This window comes from Pimephales promelas, chromosome 2, assembly GCF_988280905.1.
Source record: "Pimephales promelas chromosome 2, fPimPro1.hap1.1, whole genome shotgun sequence".
Classification (NCBI taxonomy): domain Eukaryota; kingdom Metazoa; phylum Chordata; class Actinopteri; order Cypriniformes; family Leuciscidae; genus Pimephales; species Pimephales promelas.
The window spans coordinates 25,851,012-25,866,651 of record NC_142770.1 but is presented as its reverse complement, the minus strand read 5'-3'; the positions used below and the strand labels follow the sequence as shown (position 1 = coordinate 25,866,651).

Below are 15,640 nucleotides of genomic sequence, written 5' to 3'. Positions count from 1 at the left end.
GTGGGGAGAACACCAGTTGGACCCAGTTAACTGCCCGGTGTGGCGGTGCTGGAATTCCTTTGGAGCATTTCTCCACAGGGTTATCCCACTCCACACTAAAGGTGTATGTGGTGGCCTATCTGCTTACCGCGTCCCTTTGAGTGGAGCTTTTCACGGGAGATACCCATTGGTAATTCTTTTTCTTCGTGGTATTGTGAGGTCAGACCAAGAGAAACTAATCTGCTCTGCCCTCTGAGGGCTCTAGATGCTTATGTCCACAGAGCTGCCCTGTGGAGAAAGCTGAACAGTTATCTGTTTGTTTTGGACCTCTGAAGAAAGGTTGTCCCGCATCTGAGCAGAGGTTGAGTAAGTGAGTGGTCGAGGCCATCTCATTTGCATATGAGTCCGCCGGTCAGCCTTCTCCTTTGGCTGTCTGGGCTCACTCAACCAGGGGTATGGTAGCTCCGCTCCAGGGGCGCAGGTGCTTTCGTCTAAATATGTGCCTGATTTCATACAACGGACACCTGCTCGCATGGCGGCGTTGGTATTAGCGTTCCCACGGCGTTTACACGCAACTCGAAGTTCCCTGAATGGGAACGTCTCTGGTTACGTATGTAACCCTAGTTCCCTGAAGGGAACGAGACGCTGCGTGTCTATGCCATACTCCCAGCATGCCCGTGAGCGCTTGCTTCAGTCCTATCAGAAGCTGTTGTGCTTGTGTTTCGGGGATGCTTTATAGTTTCCTGGTCGATACGTCACCCCGCCTATGACGTTGGACCATTGGACAGATTTCATACGTGCTTCATGACTCGTCACGCAGAGGCGTTCCCACGGCGTTTACACGCAGCGTCTCGTTCCCTTCAGGGAACTAGGGTTACATACGTAACCAGAGACGTTTTAAACTGTACCCCAAAATAAATTCTTGTATCTTGAAGCTTTTCAGTCAGTTCATCTGCAGAGAGCTGGCTTTTTTGAAATGAGAAATGATCAAACAATTGTTGTCTAATGTTTCTTGGAGTGGAGTTTTTTCATAAGCCTTTATAAGTGATAAAGGAGTGTGTGTTCTTGTTTAACATTGTGATATCAACACAAAGATAGTAAAACCTGACATTTTTAAATGACCCCACTAGGAAAGCTACTTACAAAACATACAAATGCTTTTTTTTTTTGTGGAAAATGTGAAAAGGCAGAGAGTGTTCTGTAAGGGTTGTGTTTAGAGGTAGGGTTATGCGATAGAGCATATCATTAGCTCAGTAAAAAACATTACGCCTATGAACCGAGATGGTTTGTGTGTGTTGATGTGGCAAAGAGAGGGGTTCCAGACATGAGCGTGTGTAAGTGTGCTGATGACAGATGTCCACTGCCACTGCTGGGACACACACATGACCGCCGCCAGTGATGGAGAATAATCCAGACAGAACAAGAGTGTGTAGACATAACATTCGGCCTGCGTCTCGTTTTACTGTAAGCACACCCACTAGAACCTTAAACACAGTTATGACTATGGACGCAGAAATATTGCAAGCTTTTTAAGAGCAGTATAATCATTTATAAGACACAATTATAAGATACATGCTATATTTTTACATTTATACATGCGTATTTACGTATTATGTAAATATACATATATTTTTACATTTCTACCGCATGCCTGTTCAAAACCTATATGCCTCGGTCATTAAATACTCACTCTCAAGTCTCTTTCATCTTCAGGAACACAAATGAAGCATTTTTAATGAAATCTAAGAGATCTTCATTTGTCTTTCAAAGATGAACGAAGGTCTTACAGGTTTGGAACGGCATGCGGGTAAATAAATAATGATATTTTTTATTTTTTTTGGTGAACTAACCCTTTAATATTATATTATCTGTAATTTACAATTTTCTAAAATATATATAGACCATTTCACAAGATGTAAACAACACTGGTCCAGAAGCACTTCCTGTTTCAGTTTGTAACTGTTTTCTTTATTTCACATGTAAAGAAAACATATTAAAGATGTTTGTTTAACTTTTTGATTCAGTTTTAAATGTTCTGTTGGTTGTATTTTATCCCAGCTTTTATGTAGTGTTAAAAAACTGAAACAGGAAGTGCTTCTGGACCAGTGTTGTTTACATCTTGTGAAATGGTCTATACTTTTAAGATTCAAAGTACAATGTGTACAAGTGCTCAAATGTTTTTACTTACATCTCATCATTGTCCAAAAACCACTAATACAGTCATTTAGAAAAGTAATAGCACAACTTTTTTGAGGTATTATTCGTGATCGTAGCATGCGGGATTAGTCACTATAAGCATGAGCAATATTAATAGTGATGCTTGACTTATCGAACAAAAATAATGCTTTCCATTCGGTTTCAAAGACACACTCTGTTTCCCATTAAAGTGAAAGGCCAGCTGCTTTACCTCGGAGGCCAATCAGAGTGCTTTCATTTGCATTAACTATGACAGAGGAAAGCTTCTTTGATATGTCGGCGTAGCGCACATGCTAATGTCGTAGCCGCGGGCGCTTCAGACACACCGTGTTTGGGCTGTGTGGATCCCATTGATGTCGGTTTCATTTCAGGCTGGGGGCAGCAACACTTTGTATTTGTTCTCACACAGTCATTTAGTCACGTTGGATTCTTCATCTGCAGGTTTCCCTCCAGCGACGGCAGCCACGCGCTCGACCTCTGACCTCAAGCATCGACCCGTCACATCCTCCAGGCTTTAAGTAGGATGGACCATGTGGTGAAAAGTTCTTTCCAAGTATGTTCTCTGCAAATTTCGTGTTTATGTGTGAATGGGTTGTGGAACGGGCATTGAGAAACAGCTTGGATGACACTCCCAGGGCATCAGTGGAAGATGTCACACATTTCTCACACTGGTTTTATTCTTGCTCAGTTTAGCACACTGCCAAAGCCAAGATTTTGTAATCTTTCAAAATAGCAGAAGGTTTGATTCCAGTCGTTGTTGGCAGCGGCTCGAGTGTTGCCTCAGTCTGTGTGTAATTATATCTTGGCCGTGGTGTTGCGCTCGAAACATGCCAACGCAAGCACCCGTGAGGTCTCCGATGATATGGCCCGTATCATTCAGATCAGAGAGTGTTACAGATATGAAATTAAACAAACTGGTACCAAAAAAAAGTTTCTGTCCAGAACCGAAAGCCCAGGTTTGAATCCGTTGCCGAGTTTGATTCCAGCTTGTCCAGAAGGATGTTTTTAGCATCCATGGAAAAGTTTATTTCATACTATTAGAAACATGTTTTGCATCTGCCATGCTGAGTACTGGCCAGACCCCGGCGCAGGAGGTGTTGTATCTGAGCGTGGGTCGCGTGTGTCTGCAAGCCCTCACGGACGAGTCCTGGGCTTTACGGCAGAGTGGTTTTCCAGAGGTGATGAGGACTGCTGCGGTCTCGGGTTCGTACTTCGGGGATTTGCACATTCTCTGCACTGTGTCACAGACACAAAGCCTTTAGCGGAGTGTAAATTCAATTCTGAATGGCTACCCTAGTGACAAAATACTCTATTTAAGCACAATTTATTCGTATTTTTTAAATTTATTGTTGAGAGGAAAACCCTTTGAGATGTGACATCTCGTTTTCGAGGGGACCTCAAGAAAAACATACTTCACATACGTACATACTAACAGAACAAAGACAAAAGCTCTCCATCACACCAAAACCACCCATATCGTCAAATGAAAGAGCAAATCATTTGTTCTTAAAAGAATGCTGTGGTCAATTGTGTCAAATGCAGCACTAAGATAAAGTAAAACTAATAGAGAGATACAACCAAGATCGGATGATAAGAGCAAATCATACAGTCACGAATTATCTCTATTAGTGTTACTCGATCGTAGTGCTGTATTTGATACTATAGACCACAACATTCTTTTAAATAGACTAGAAAACTATGCTGGCATTAGTGGAATTGCATGAGCATAGTTTAAATCACACTTACTGTATCTGACCGTTATCAGTTTGTAGCAGTAAATGAAAAGATGTCTTATAAAGTTCAGTATGGCGTACCACAAGGCTCAGTACTAGGACCGCTGCTGTTCACGCTGTACATGCTGCCATTAGGAGATATCATTAGGAAACATGTGCTGATGATACCCAGCTGTATATTTCTTCAAAACCTGACGAAACTTACCAATTCACAGAATTAACGGAATGCATAACTGATATAAAAAATTGGATGACTAGTAATTTCCTACTACTTAACTCTGAAAAAACAGAGATTCTAATTATTGGACAAAAAAACTTCCTCACGTGATAACCTAGAATGCTGTCTAACACAGGGGTCTCAAACTCAACTTAAAGGGTTAGTTCACCTAAAAATGAAAATTCTGTCAGTATTTACTCACCCTCATGTTGTTCCAACCCCGTAAGACATTAAGATATTAAGATCGCTCCTGCATACAGTCCATAGGCTTCTTGAGGGAATGACTCTTGCTGGCATCAAAAAGTCATTAAAGACATCGTTAAAATAGTCCAAGTGACTACAGTGGCTCAATTTTAACTTTATCAAACGACGAGAATACTTTTTATGCGCAAAAACAAACAAAAATAACGACTTTATTTCAACTATTCACTTCCTTCTCTATGGGCCTGTAGTCAGTTAACATAGTGTGATAGCGTAGAGCTACGTCATGCGTAGGCTCTCTATTGGCCGACGCTGGTCATGTGTGTGATGTGTGTGACGTACAATAACAGAAGCTTACGCTATTAAACTAGTAACCTGACTCGCGCAGAGGGAGAAATAAACGAATAGTTGAAATAAAGTCGTTATTTTTGTTGTTTTTTTGCGCACAAAAGTGTTCTTGTCGTTTGATAAACTTAAGATTGAGCCCCTGTAGTCACTTGGACTATTTTAACAATGTCTTTAATGACTTTTCGAGGACAGCAAGTCATTTCCCTCAAGAAGCCTATGGACTTGTATGCAGGAGTGATCTTAATATCTTAAATATCTTAATTTGTGTTGCGAAGATGAACAAAGGACTTACGGGGTTGGAACAACATGAGGGTGAGTAAATACTGACAGAATTTTCATTTTTGGGTGAACTAACCCTTTAACTGGGGGTATAGTATTTAAGTATTCCAAAAAAGAAGCACAACTGATCCAATCTTCTTAACCCGTATTATTAACGTTTCTTCTGAACTGTTCCTCTGAAGTTGAACATTCCTTTCTGTACATGATTGGTTCTTCATGAGCTGTCCTTCTGACAGTTGAAGTTCATTTTACACACTTTCTTTGTCTTTTCCTTATAACACATCTTTGTGATACTTGTATTTGCTCATGTCCTTTTTTATTTTCTTAATGATATTAAATGTTTTTTGGAAGGCACATTTTCTTTTATTACACTTAGAAAAAAAATATTGCTTTTGAAATACAAATATTTGCCATCATGTCTGCCCGTCTTATTGAATTCTTTCTACACATGTAGGGTCTCAGGCAAATTACTGACTTTGCACAAATCAAAGCAAACCTTCTTTTCAACCTGTTTACAAGCTCATATTACAAGCTCAAAATGATTATTCTCAAATTGTTTTAGAGCAGGGGTCAGTAGCTCATGGCTGTCACGGTGCGGGTGCAGGCAGAAGAACGGGCAGAGTTCAGAATCTCGGTAAAGAGACATTTAATTCAAAATACAGGCAGGAAGACGGGGTATCACAACGCAACATTCAACATTGACCGACAAAACAGAATCAAACTGAACTGAACTAAATACACAGAGGAATAAGGCTAATAGGGGTGAACACAGGTGAAAAAGATAATGACAGGACGAGGAACAGGTGGCTGATTGGGGAGTCCGGGAGAGGAACAAAAGGATCCGGGGAAGTGTGGTGCAGTCAGATGACGGGACAAAACAGGTGAGGACGACAGACTGTGACATTACTCCCCCCTCCCGGAAGGCGTGGCCTCACGCCATAACATCAATGGGGAGGGGGGGTGGGCACCCTGGAGGCTGTGGAGGGCGTGGTCAGGAGGAGACAGCCCCCCAGGGCGGAGCAGGATGAGGGCGAGGCCAAGGCGGCGCAGGCTGAGGGCGAGACCAGGGTGGCGCAGGCTGAGGGCGAGACCAGGGCGGCGCAGGCTGAGGGCGAGACCAGGGTGGCGCAGGCTGAGGGCGAGACCAGGGCGGAGCAGCTGGAGGGAGGACCCCTGGTGGAGCCGATGGTAGTGGGGCTGACAACACCAGGGGGCCGACTGACAGGGGCGGAGCGGATGGGAGAGGAGACCAGGGTGCAGCTGAGGGACAGACGACAATGGGTGCTGAGGAGGGACCGAGGGAACATGGGGACACCGCAGGCTCTGGTGACTGAAGTGCTGACAGGGGCACAGAGGGACACGGTGAGGTCAGAGGGCGTGAGGGCTGACGGGTGACTGGAGGGAGTGAGGAGTCCAACTGAACCGAAGGGGTGACGAAACGGGGCGGAGCCAAAGTAAGGAAGTCCATAGGTGAGGGGAGGATGACGAGGGAGTGCAGGGAGTTCGGAGGGACGAGGGAGCCTGGCCGAGCTGGTGGACTGTGGGACCATGGAGGAGCTGAGGGAGGTAGCAGCCACGGGGGAGCCGATGGGACAGAGGGCCGAGGAAGTGTCTCTGAGGAGGAGGTGTGAGGCGAAGACCGGGGATCCAAGGACCAGGCTGGGTCAGGGGAGCTGAAGGGCAGGAGAGCAGAGCGAGGACAGATGAGAGGAGGCGGGAGAGGGAGGCTGGGTGGGATCCTGGTCTCTGGCGCTGGCTGGACGGTCTCTGGCGCTGGCTGGACGGTCTCTGGCGCTGGCTGGACGGTCTCCGGCGCTGGCTGGACGGTCTCGGGCTCTGGCTGGACGGTCTCGGGCTCTGGCTGGACGGTCTCGGGCGCAGGCTGGACGGTCTCCGGCGCTGGCTGGACGGTCTCCGGCGCTGGCTGGACGGTCTCCGGCGCGGGCTGGACGGTCTCTGGCGCTGGCTGGACGGTCTCCGGCGCTGGCTGGACGGTCTCCGGCGCTGGCTGGACGGTCTCCGGCGCTGGCTGGAACACTGGGCCCCCCCCCAAACATATTTGGGTAGAGTCCCCAGATGAAGGGCAGATGGGAAGTGGACGGTCTCGGGCTGGGTGAGGCTGGGCGGGACCAGCGGAGGAGAGAGCTCGAGCTCGGCGGGGCTGGACGAAACCAGCGGAGCGGGGAGCTCGAGCTTTGCCTGGCTGACGGTGAGCGCAGGCTTTCGGGGAACGAGCCCTAAACGGGGTCGCAGGACCGGGTAGGGGATCCCCCGGAAGATCACGGCATCCATGAAGTTTTGTGGGTCGGTCAATCTGTCACGGTGCGGGTGCAGGCAGAAGAACGGGCAGAGTTCAGAATCTCGGTAAAGAGACATTTAATTCAAAATACAGGCAGGAAGACGGGGTATCACAACGCAACATTCAACATTGACCGACAAAACAGAATAAAACTGAACTGAACTAAATACACAGAGGAATAAGGCTAATAGGGGTGAACACAGGTGAAAAAGATAATGACAGGACGAGGAACAGGTGGCTGATTGGGGAGTGAGTCCGGGAGAGGAACAAAAGGATCCGGGGAAGTGTGGTGCAGATGACGGGACAAAACAGGTGAGGACGACAGACTGTGACAATGGCCTTATTGGTGGTACACATATTGCGCTCACATATTTTGCGCGCTCAAGTTCGTTATTTCAAAAGTAGACACACGGCAAGCGTGCTCGTGATTGAAACGACGCGCTCAGTTTTTCCAGGCGCAGTGTTTTTGCACTTTGCGGTTGTCTATGACAACTATTGACAACAAATCCACCGTAAGCTGTCACAAGACTATCTATGGTAGCCCATGAGGGATAAAAAAACGTGGCACACACAACGACAGACCACACTAACATTAAACTTTAATGTCAAGTAGGGGGCAACAAAATATCACCAGGCCCGCGGGCCGCGTGTTTGAGACCACTGGTCTAACACTTGAGAGTCCAGGTTTATCCAGTGGAAGTAGGTTGTCGAGGTTTTGTGGCACAATCTACAACCCGCTTCCTCAGAGACGTCGGATTCAGTGGCCAAGAGTTGCGTTGCACAGTAAAGAACTTATCTGAAGCAGCAGAAAGGATCAGCAACTGGCTGTGGTTGAGACAGAAAGATTCTAGCAGGCTTTGTACAGGCCGCCACGCTACGGTTTCGTAGAATTCTTGAAGAGTCTGTTTGTTTAGGTTGCATTGTATTTACAGTCATTACGTTCCTGTGTACATTGTTTGAATGGCGGTGGTTGGCCAGATTGTGTGATATTGTGTTTTGCGGTAGGTGGTATGCCATACGGAACCGTTGCCACTGAAACTGCTTTATAACGCACCAGTGGGGCTCGACAGCCTTAGTCAAACGGGTTGGCGTGTATGGTTGGGTTGTGCGAGATTGTGGTTAGGTCTCAGCAGCAGGAGGGATGTAGAGGTCAGTAAGCTGGGATGAGTTGAGTGGGGGCGGAAGGGGGTGACTCTGGGACGCCAGAGTCACTGTCGAGCCCTCTTGAGGTGTCGTGGGCTAGTCGACGAAACACTGAGTACGGTAGGTGCCCACTTGTAACTGCAGCCGTTGTGTGTGCTAACGTGGCAAGTACACTGCAGCCATTAACGCCGGACAGAAGAGGAGTCACACCAGCACCATATGGAAAGAAGCGTCCAACAATCCCCACACACTAACATTGATATGGCCTTCACACATCTACGGGTTCATAAGATGAGTTGCCTCACTCGTCTCTCACTGAGACTGGAGCTGAGTGAGCATTATGAAGTGGGCTTGCTCTTTTAAAGCTTTCATCCAGTTAAGGCCAATTTATACTTCTGCGTAGGGTGCGCGCAGTAGGTACGGCGTAGCATACGCACAGACGCGTCCCATACCGCGTACCCTTCGCCGTCGCCTGACGCGCACCTCCTCAAAAATGTAACTACACGTCGCGACGACGCGGACCGCAAGATCGGTGATTGGTTGGCTTGGTAGCATCGCATTTCCTCCTACGCATTTCCGCACGTACCTTCTCACGCATTTCCACCACTGTCTATGATTTCCACAAGTTTCATCTCCTCCGAAGTCTTCTCTCATTTCTGCCTTTCAGTTTTAGTAATTTCACTAAAGTGAACTGTTTTTCCACCTTAATAAGCTCCAATTCCAACATGATCAGCTCTCTTTCACTCGTAGTAACCTAGCCGCGAGGAATCTAAACACAGTGGAACATTAAAACTCTCCGCCGCCAACTAGCGTTTCGGAGCAGTACTGCAGAGCAACCAAGACCTGAACGCAGAAGTATAAATGCTCACAACGGCATCGCCTACGTGCGTTGCCAACGCCGTACACTACGGCGTACCCTCGACGCAGAAGTATAAATTGGCCTTTAGTCTATATTATATACACAATGGGTGGGTATATTTTATATATATGTTTTTTTGTGTGTGTGTGTGTGTGTGTGAGAGAGAGAGTGTGTATTTGTAGGTCAAATCTAAAGTAGTTTTAGTGCTCAGAGAACATCATTATGATAATCACTTTTAACAAGTTTCAAACATGTGGATGTAAGGAAGAATCTGTATTTGTAAAAGGTATACTACTTTACAAATTAATTTGTAGTGTACTAAGCTTGTGCTTGATGGAAGCATGAAATAAATACATTTACAGTGTATTGCCAGTTAGTCTAGACAGTCAATGTATTTTTAGAATGGATTTGGTGTATCCCTAGAAGAAACTAAGAGTTACATTCATTTGAAGATGCCTGACGGAGGCTTACACAGGTCCTGATGGGTTTATACATGCATAAAAACACTTGCCACATCAGATTGCTGCTCTGAGATAATATTGATCATATCTTCAATCTTGATCCATTTTAAAACCCAAAGCCAAACTCAATGTCCAAACCCAAACCTGGAAACTGAGCCATATTTGACCAAACTATTACATCTGTCACATGTTTTATTCTGTACAAAATAAATATATCTTACAATTACTTCAGAAAATATTTACTTTGAAGAGTAATAGATTCCAGCAGCTAAACATATGGGAGGGATAATAGTGGCCTACATTAAAGGAATCAAATCAAAACCAAACAAGCCTCATATAATCCGTCCAAATAGTCCTCTTTAAGTCCTTAAAGTGCCCCTGTAGTCAATAATTTATTCCTTAAAACTCATCTTTGATCCCCCATTTAAAAAATTTCTTCATGCCTCGACGTATCTTGAATGTAACTTGACACCCTTGCTTCATTTAGTATTTGCGGTTCTATGAATATGTAAATGAGCCCCGCCTCCACTCACTCACTCAACTTTAAATAAAGTTATGCTTTCCCAGTACTCAAATTTCTCATTAATTTAAATGTTAAAGAAGTATTTTTATTGTTAGTTAATGTTAATGTATATCATTAACTAATTTAAAACAAATGGAACATTATTGTAAATTGCGTGTGAATTCGACATTTCACGATGATCAAGTTTGTAATATATCCCTTTCAATAATTTATGTCTGTTATTAAAGGAAAAACTCAATGTAGTAACGCAGAAGCTCAACGTCGGCCTCACTCCTGATGCAAGTGGATGTTTGTCAAGAATATCGACCTTTGAAACGGTGCATGTCTAATAATAGGAAGTCTATTTGAATGAATCCCTATTGCTTCCATCATCCAAAACAAAGAAAGAGTTTTTTTTCCCCATCATTAAACAACGTTTTGCTGAAAGAGCTTTTCACCTCGCACGGAGAAGAAGTGCTTGCTGGGAGTGGTGAAGCCTCTTGTGCCCTGGCTGTTGACCGCGCTGACTCGAAACTGGTACCACCTGTGGGGCCGGATGTCCTTCAACACGGAGCGGGCCTCCATGGTCTGAAAGAGGGGTCAGAGAGACTTTAATTAAGACGAATCCGCTCCTGAAGAGCTCCATCACTGCGGTGCGCTGATAAGAGTGGCAGTAATGACAGCTCGATCCAGCGCAGGGAGATCTCTCTATAGAGCCTGTTGAAAAGCACAGCGCAAACGTCCCTATCCATTACATCACAGGTCCCAGCGGGAGCTCAGGACGTGCACAATGAGCGGCCTGTTTCTCTCTTAACCTCCGAGAAGACCAGGCATCTTCAGAACTGCTTTAGCGCTTATGAAGAACAAACTCATTTAAGTGTGATTTTACACACACACAAAAAGTTATTTTCAATTCAATGTCAAATTACAGCATCTGACTTTCCCTAAGTTTAAAAATGAAAAATTTGACCTCAGTCATTGAAACTTGTACATGTATTTACACATATTTGTAATTACAGATTTGTAATCATGAAGTCGCAATTTAGTACATTTAAAATATAAAAACTTAAGGCCTGGTTTCACAGACAGGGTTTATATTAAGCCTTAGTTCATTTAGGATATTTATGTCGCTTTTTATAAATATGCCTTAGTAAAAACATTACTGGTGTGAATCTTGAGACAAAACAGTTAAATATTTTAAGATATTCCAGTTCAAGTTGCTCTCAGTTAAAACAGCTCAAACATGTTAGACTGAGACTGGAGTCAAGCCTTGTTTGTGAAGCCGGGGGTAAATGTAATACTGAATAACACACTACTATCAAATTTATAATCATATACTTTAAATGTGCTTTAGTATGTTAGTCAACACATCAAACTAAGTGTATGTCATGACAAAATATTATTAAAGCAATGATTTAAAATGTATTTTAAAGTCAAACATTTACTACAACGTGTCTTAATAATCACATTCATGAAAGTGTCTCTCTTTAAGAGAACTTAGGTAGCCTTTCATTTCATTAATACTATATTATCTGCAATTATAATTTTTTATAACAATTTTTTATTATAACACTTTTCCACAAGGATACACTGTAAAAAATGAATGCGCTTTATCTAATCAAAAAAAAAAAAAATCAAAAGAAATGTGGCAACAGATTACAATAATTTTATTTATTCAATTTAACAATAGAATTGAGTAACAATGAATCAAATTAATTCCTTAAAAGTTAACCATTTAAAATGAGTAAAACGTACCAAGAAAAAAAACCTTACATTTAAGTCACCATTATGGTGATTGGTGTTTGTTTTAGGTTTGTTTTAAAATTACGATTTTCTCCTTCAGCGATTCGGCTTGTTAACATCAGGTGTCTTCAATGTTGGCAATATAAAATAAAGATAATATAAAATAATACATTTTTGACGTCTGTCTGTTATTCAGATATTTTTGTTTAATTTTTTGGTGTAAACTTTACTCATTTTAAATGGTTAACTTTTAAGGAATAATTTAATTAATTATAACACAATTCTAATTTGTTTAATTTAATTAATAATACTGTTTGTAATATGTTGCACAATTTTATTGATTAGATAAAGCATATTCATTTTTACAGTGTATAGTAATGAACTTATAAACACTATGAGGTGAAAGAGGTGAAATGACAAAGCACTTTACCAATTGGCGATTGGCTCTTTTATTTAGAAGTTCATAGTAATATGAGTGCACCATCTAGTAATCACAACATTTTTTCTTTTGTAAAATCAACTTAAATAATTTATTTAGTTCAGATAACATATAATTTTGAGTTTTTGATGGTTAAATTAATCTCTTTCATTGTATTAACTCACTTTTTCCAGTTCAATGAACTTAAAATTTTAAGGCAACCAGGTTACTTACTTTTTTAAGTTAAACCATCAATATTTTTTTTACAGTGTGTACATCTAACGTCTTTGCTAGTTCTTGGTTATAGTAGTGAGTAGTACTATAGTAGATGGATTGCATCTATTGCTTCAGTCAACCAAAGAGGCACTGTGTCTATAACAGAATATTATAAACACTCTCTAAAGGCTTTAAACATCACAGAGCCATTGCTAATAAACCATATAATCATATAAAATAGTTCTACCTCAGTATACACAAAACAGTGTGTATGAATGTTATGGCCATTCACTTTATTACACATCTGTTAAACCTAATACAAAGGAGGTTTTCTCTAAGAAGAGTCCCTGAAAGATGTTATAAGAGGTTTGAAGAATTATGTGTAACAGCGGGTTTAAGATGTCCTCTACAAACCCCAAACCCACATGTCTTTACTCTGAATAAACTCGATGCTTAATCTTAATCACAGCCTTGTGTCTGTGAACATTTACCATGAGAACGGTCTGCCAGGCCGACGCGTCGTCCTCGCTGGGGTGAATGCCGTGATTCCACCTCCTCTGAAGAATATGAAGGACCGGCTCGACAGAAACGTTAAACTTGGACATCCACGTCACCTTCAGATGGCCCTGCTGGTCCTCTGAAAAGGAAATGTCTCTCCTTGGCTTCAAAGGGACTCCTTCGCAAAAAAAACATAAAAAGTAAATGTGTTGGTTTTTCTGAATCAAGTGAAGACTGTTTGGCCAAAAAGGGTGACAGTAAATCAGCTAATCGGGTCAAAATTACAACGGTACAACAAACAACAGTCGACACAGCTGTGAATTGAATTTGGCTCAAAGAAAAACAAGGATGTCTACGATGAAGGAATTCATCTAGTTTAAAGTTGCTGTCATTCTGTCATCATTTACTGACCTGTTCCAAACCTGTAGGACTTTTTTTACCTGTAGGAAATTTTCCCCAAACAATGGAAGTCAATGGGAACCGAAACATTCTTCAAAATATATTCATGTTCCACGCAAGAAACAAAGTCATACATGTTTGGAGGTTGAGTAAATATGACAAAGGAGAACTTATTGGATGGATTATCCCTTTAATGAGGCCCTAGTCTTTATTGTAGATCAAATTCAGTGACAATTTTTATTTTGAATCCACAATTTTGACCTGAAAGAGTCACGTAATGTTAATGTGAGTAACCCATTCCTCTTGTACCTCTGTAGAGGTTGGCGGGGGACTGGCAGGTGTGTCCGCACCCATTGGAGCAGCACTTCTTGAAGCCGGAGCACTCTCGGTCGACCGCACAGCCCTCCACACAGGCAGCAGCGAAACCCGACGCCCGCTGGGCCGGAGGACAGTCGCCCTGCTTCTGGACCCGCAGCGAGCGCACAAACTCAGCACTGGTCACACACTCGTGATGCTTCTGGACAGCCGTACAGAGACAAGCAAATTTTACAAACAAATATTACAATATACATTACATTTGGACTAAATTTGATACTTGGAGAGATCGTTTGGAAATATTAAATATTACCCTTTGAACTCAGAATTTTATTTCCCTTTTAAACAATCAAATAATTGGAATGGCACATGATTATTTAGCCATTAATTACACAGATCCATCTAAATAAAACTGGAAAATAGACTAATAACTACCACTACTAAATTTAGTTCATTTAGGCTGGAACTACAGTATATAGGTTTTGTTTCTGGTGGGACACTCATTAGTGGTCACTATGGTAATGCTAGCATTTTAATCGCATAAATGTTGACTGCTCTGGTAAACAGAATTAATAATTAAAGACCTGTTTGCATGTATGTTGTATTTGGGAATTTTCAGGAGGTTATGTACAATAATTAACTGTATTTTTTGTTGTTTAAATGTATATGCTTCGATTAGCATTAGCTTATGCCCTATTTTACATGTAAACATGTCTTATGTGTGTCTTTACAGGTATGATTGGCCTTTCCTTTAAGTCCATATATGTACAATTGTATAAATAAAAACAAAAGAACTATGGATTTTTTTTGGACCATGGGTGTGAAGGAATATGGCACTCTTATTGTATATGTTTATTCATATTATAGTTAGATTTAGATTTGTGTCATCATTGCATCATTGGGCCATGCCTTAACTAGAGGAGGCACATCATAATTAATTCAATATTAACGAACCATTCACTAACATCAACAAATGGTTTGTTAATGCCTCATTATGTCATGACTTTACTTAAGGGGGCACATCATTATTAACTCACTGTTATCTACTAACCAATTTCAGCTCATGATTTATCATAAAATTACATTTAAATACCCATGTACTAAAACTATTATTCAGCCCAGTTAAGTGATGTCGTGTGGTCCGAGAACGGAGGTACAGTATCGTCACGGCCAGACTGAACTACTGATCCCAGCAGACGTTCCCCTGACCTTAGTTCATGTTTCCTGTTTGGCTATTCTTTTGGGAACCGATTCCTTAGGAACTGTTGTAAGTCACAGAAGGTTTAGATAGATGGGAAAGACAATATCACAAAATAGATTTAAGATAAATTATTAGTGTAGTTAGTATTTTCTATGTTTGATAAGGAGGATCAGTGAAATTAATGACAAACTAATCCTGTGCCTTTCAGTAATGTTTATGACGAAGCTGCTGATGTCAATAGTTTAAATTATGACTAATAAATTGTTTAAATGCGTTTCAAAATCAAAATCTTTCATATTTATTTTTACAGAGCCTGACTGATTTAGTTCACCCCTAAACATTAATTGGTAACACGTTATAATAACTACACGCTAATAATCATTAGTTAAGCATGAGTAAACCATTAATTCATCATTCATAAAGCATTAATAGACATTAATAAGTAGTTCATAAATACAGCTGTAAATGCTTTCTTCTTGATTTAAAAGCATATCTATAATTTGTTTAATAATTGTATTTTCATCCTTTATTAAATTAATTCTTTATCTAAATGAAGAATTGCATTTTTTATTAACCAGTTATTTAAGAGTTTTCAGTGGTTCATACGATTACTTAGAGCGAGTAAGTAAATGA

The 15,640-nt window shown here is 41.8% G+C and overlaps 1 protein-coding gene across 1 annotated transcript in view; it reads right to left on the bottom strand.

The window, feature by feature from the left end:
* The window catches only part of anos1b (anosmin 1b), a 175,421-nt gene that overhangs the window by 102,609 nt on the left and 57,172 nt on the right, over positions 1-15,640 (bottom strand). The window contains exons 4-6 of the mRNA XM_089118266.1: positions 13,801-14,008; positions 13,086-13,270; positions 10,676-10,805 (exon numbers count right to left, since the gene is read on the bottom strand). Coding sequence (XP_088974392.1) covers positions 10,676-10,805; positions 13,086-13,270; positions 13,801-14,008 — 523 coding nt within the window. The remainder of the gene's footprint in view (positions 1-10,675; positions 10,806-13,085; positions 13,271-13,800; positions 14,009-15,640) is intronic.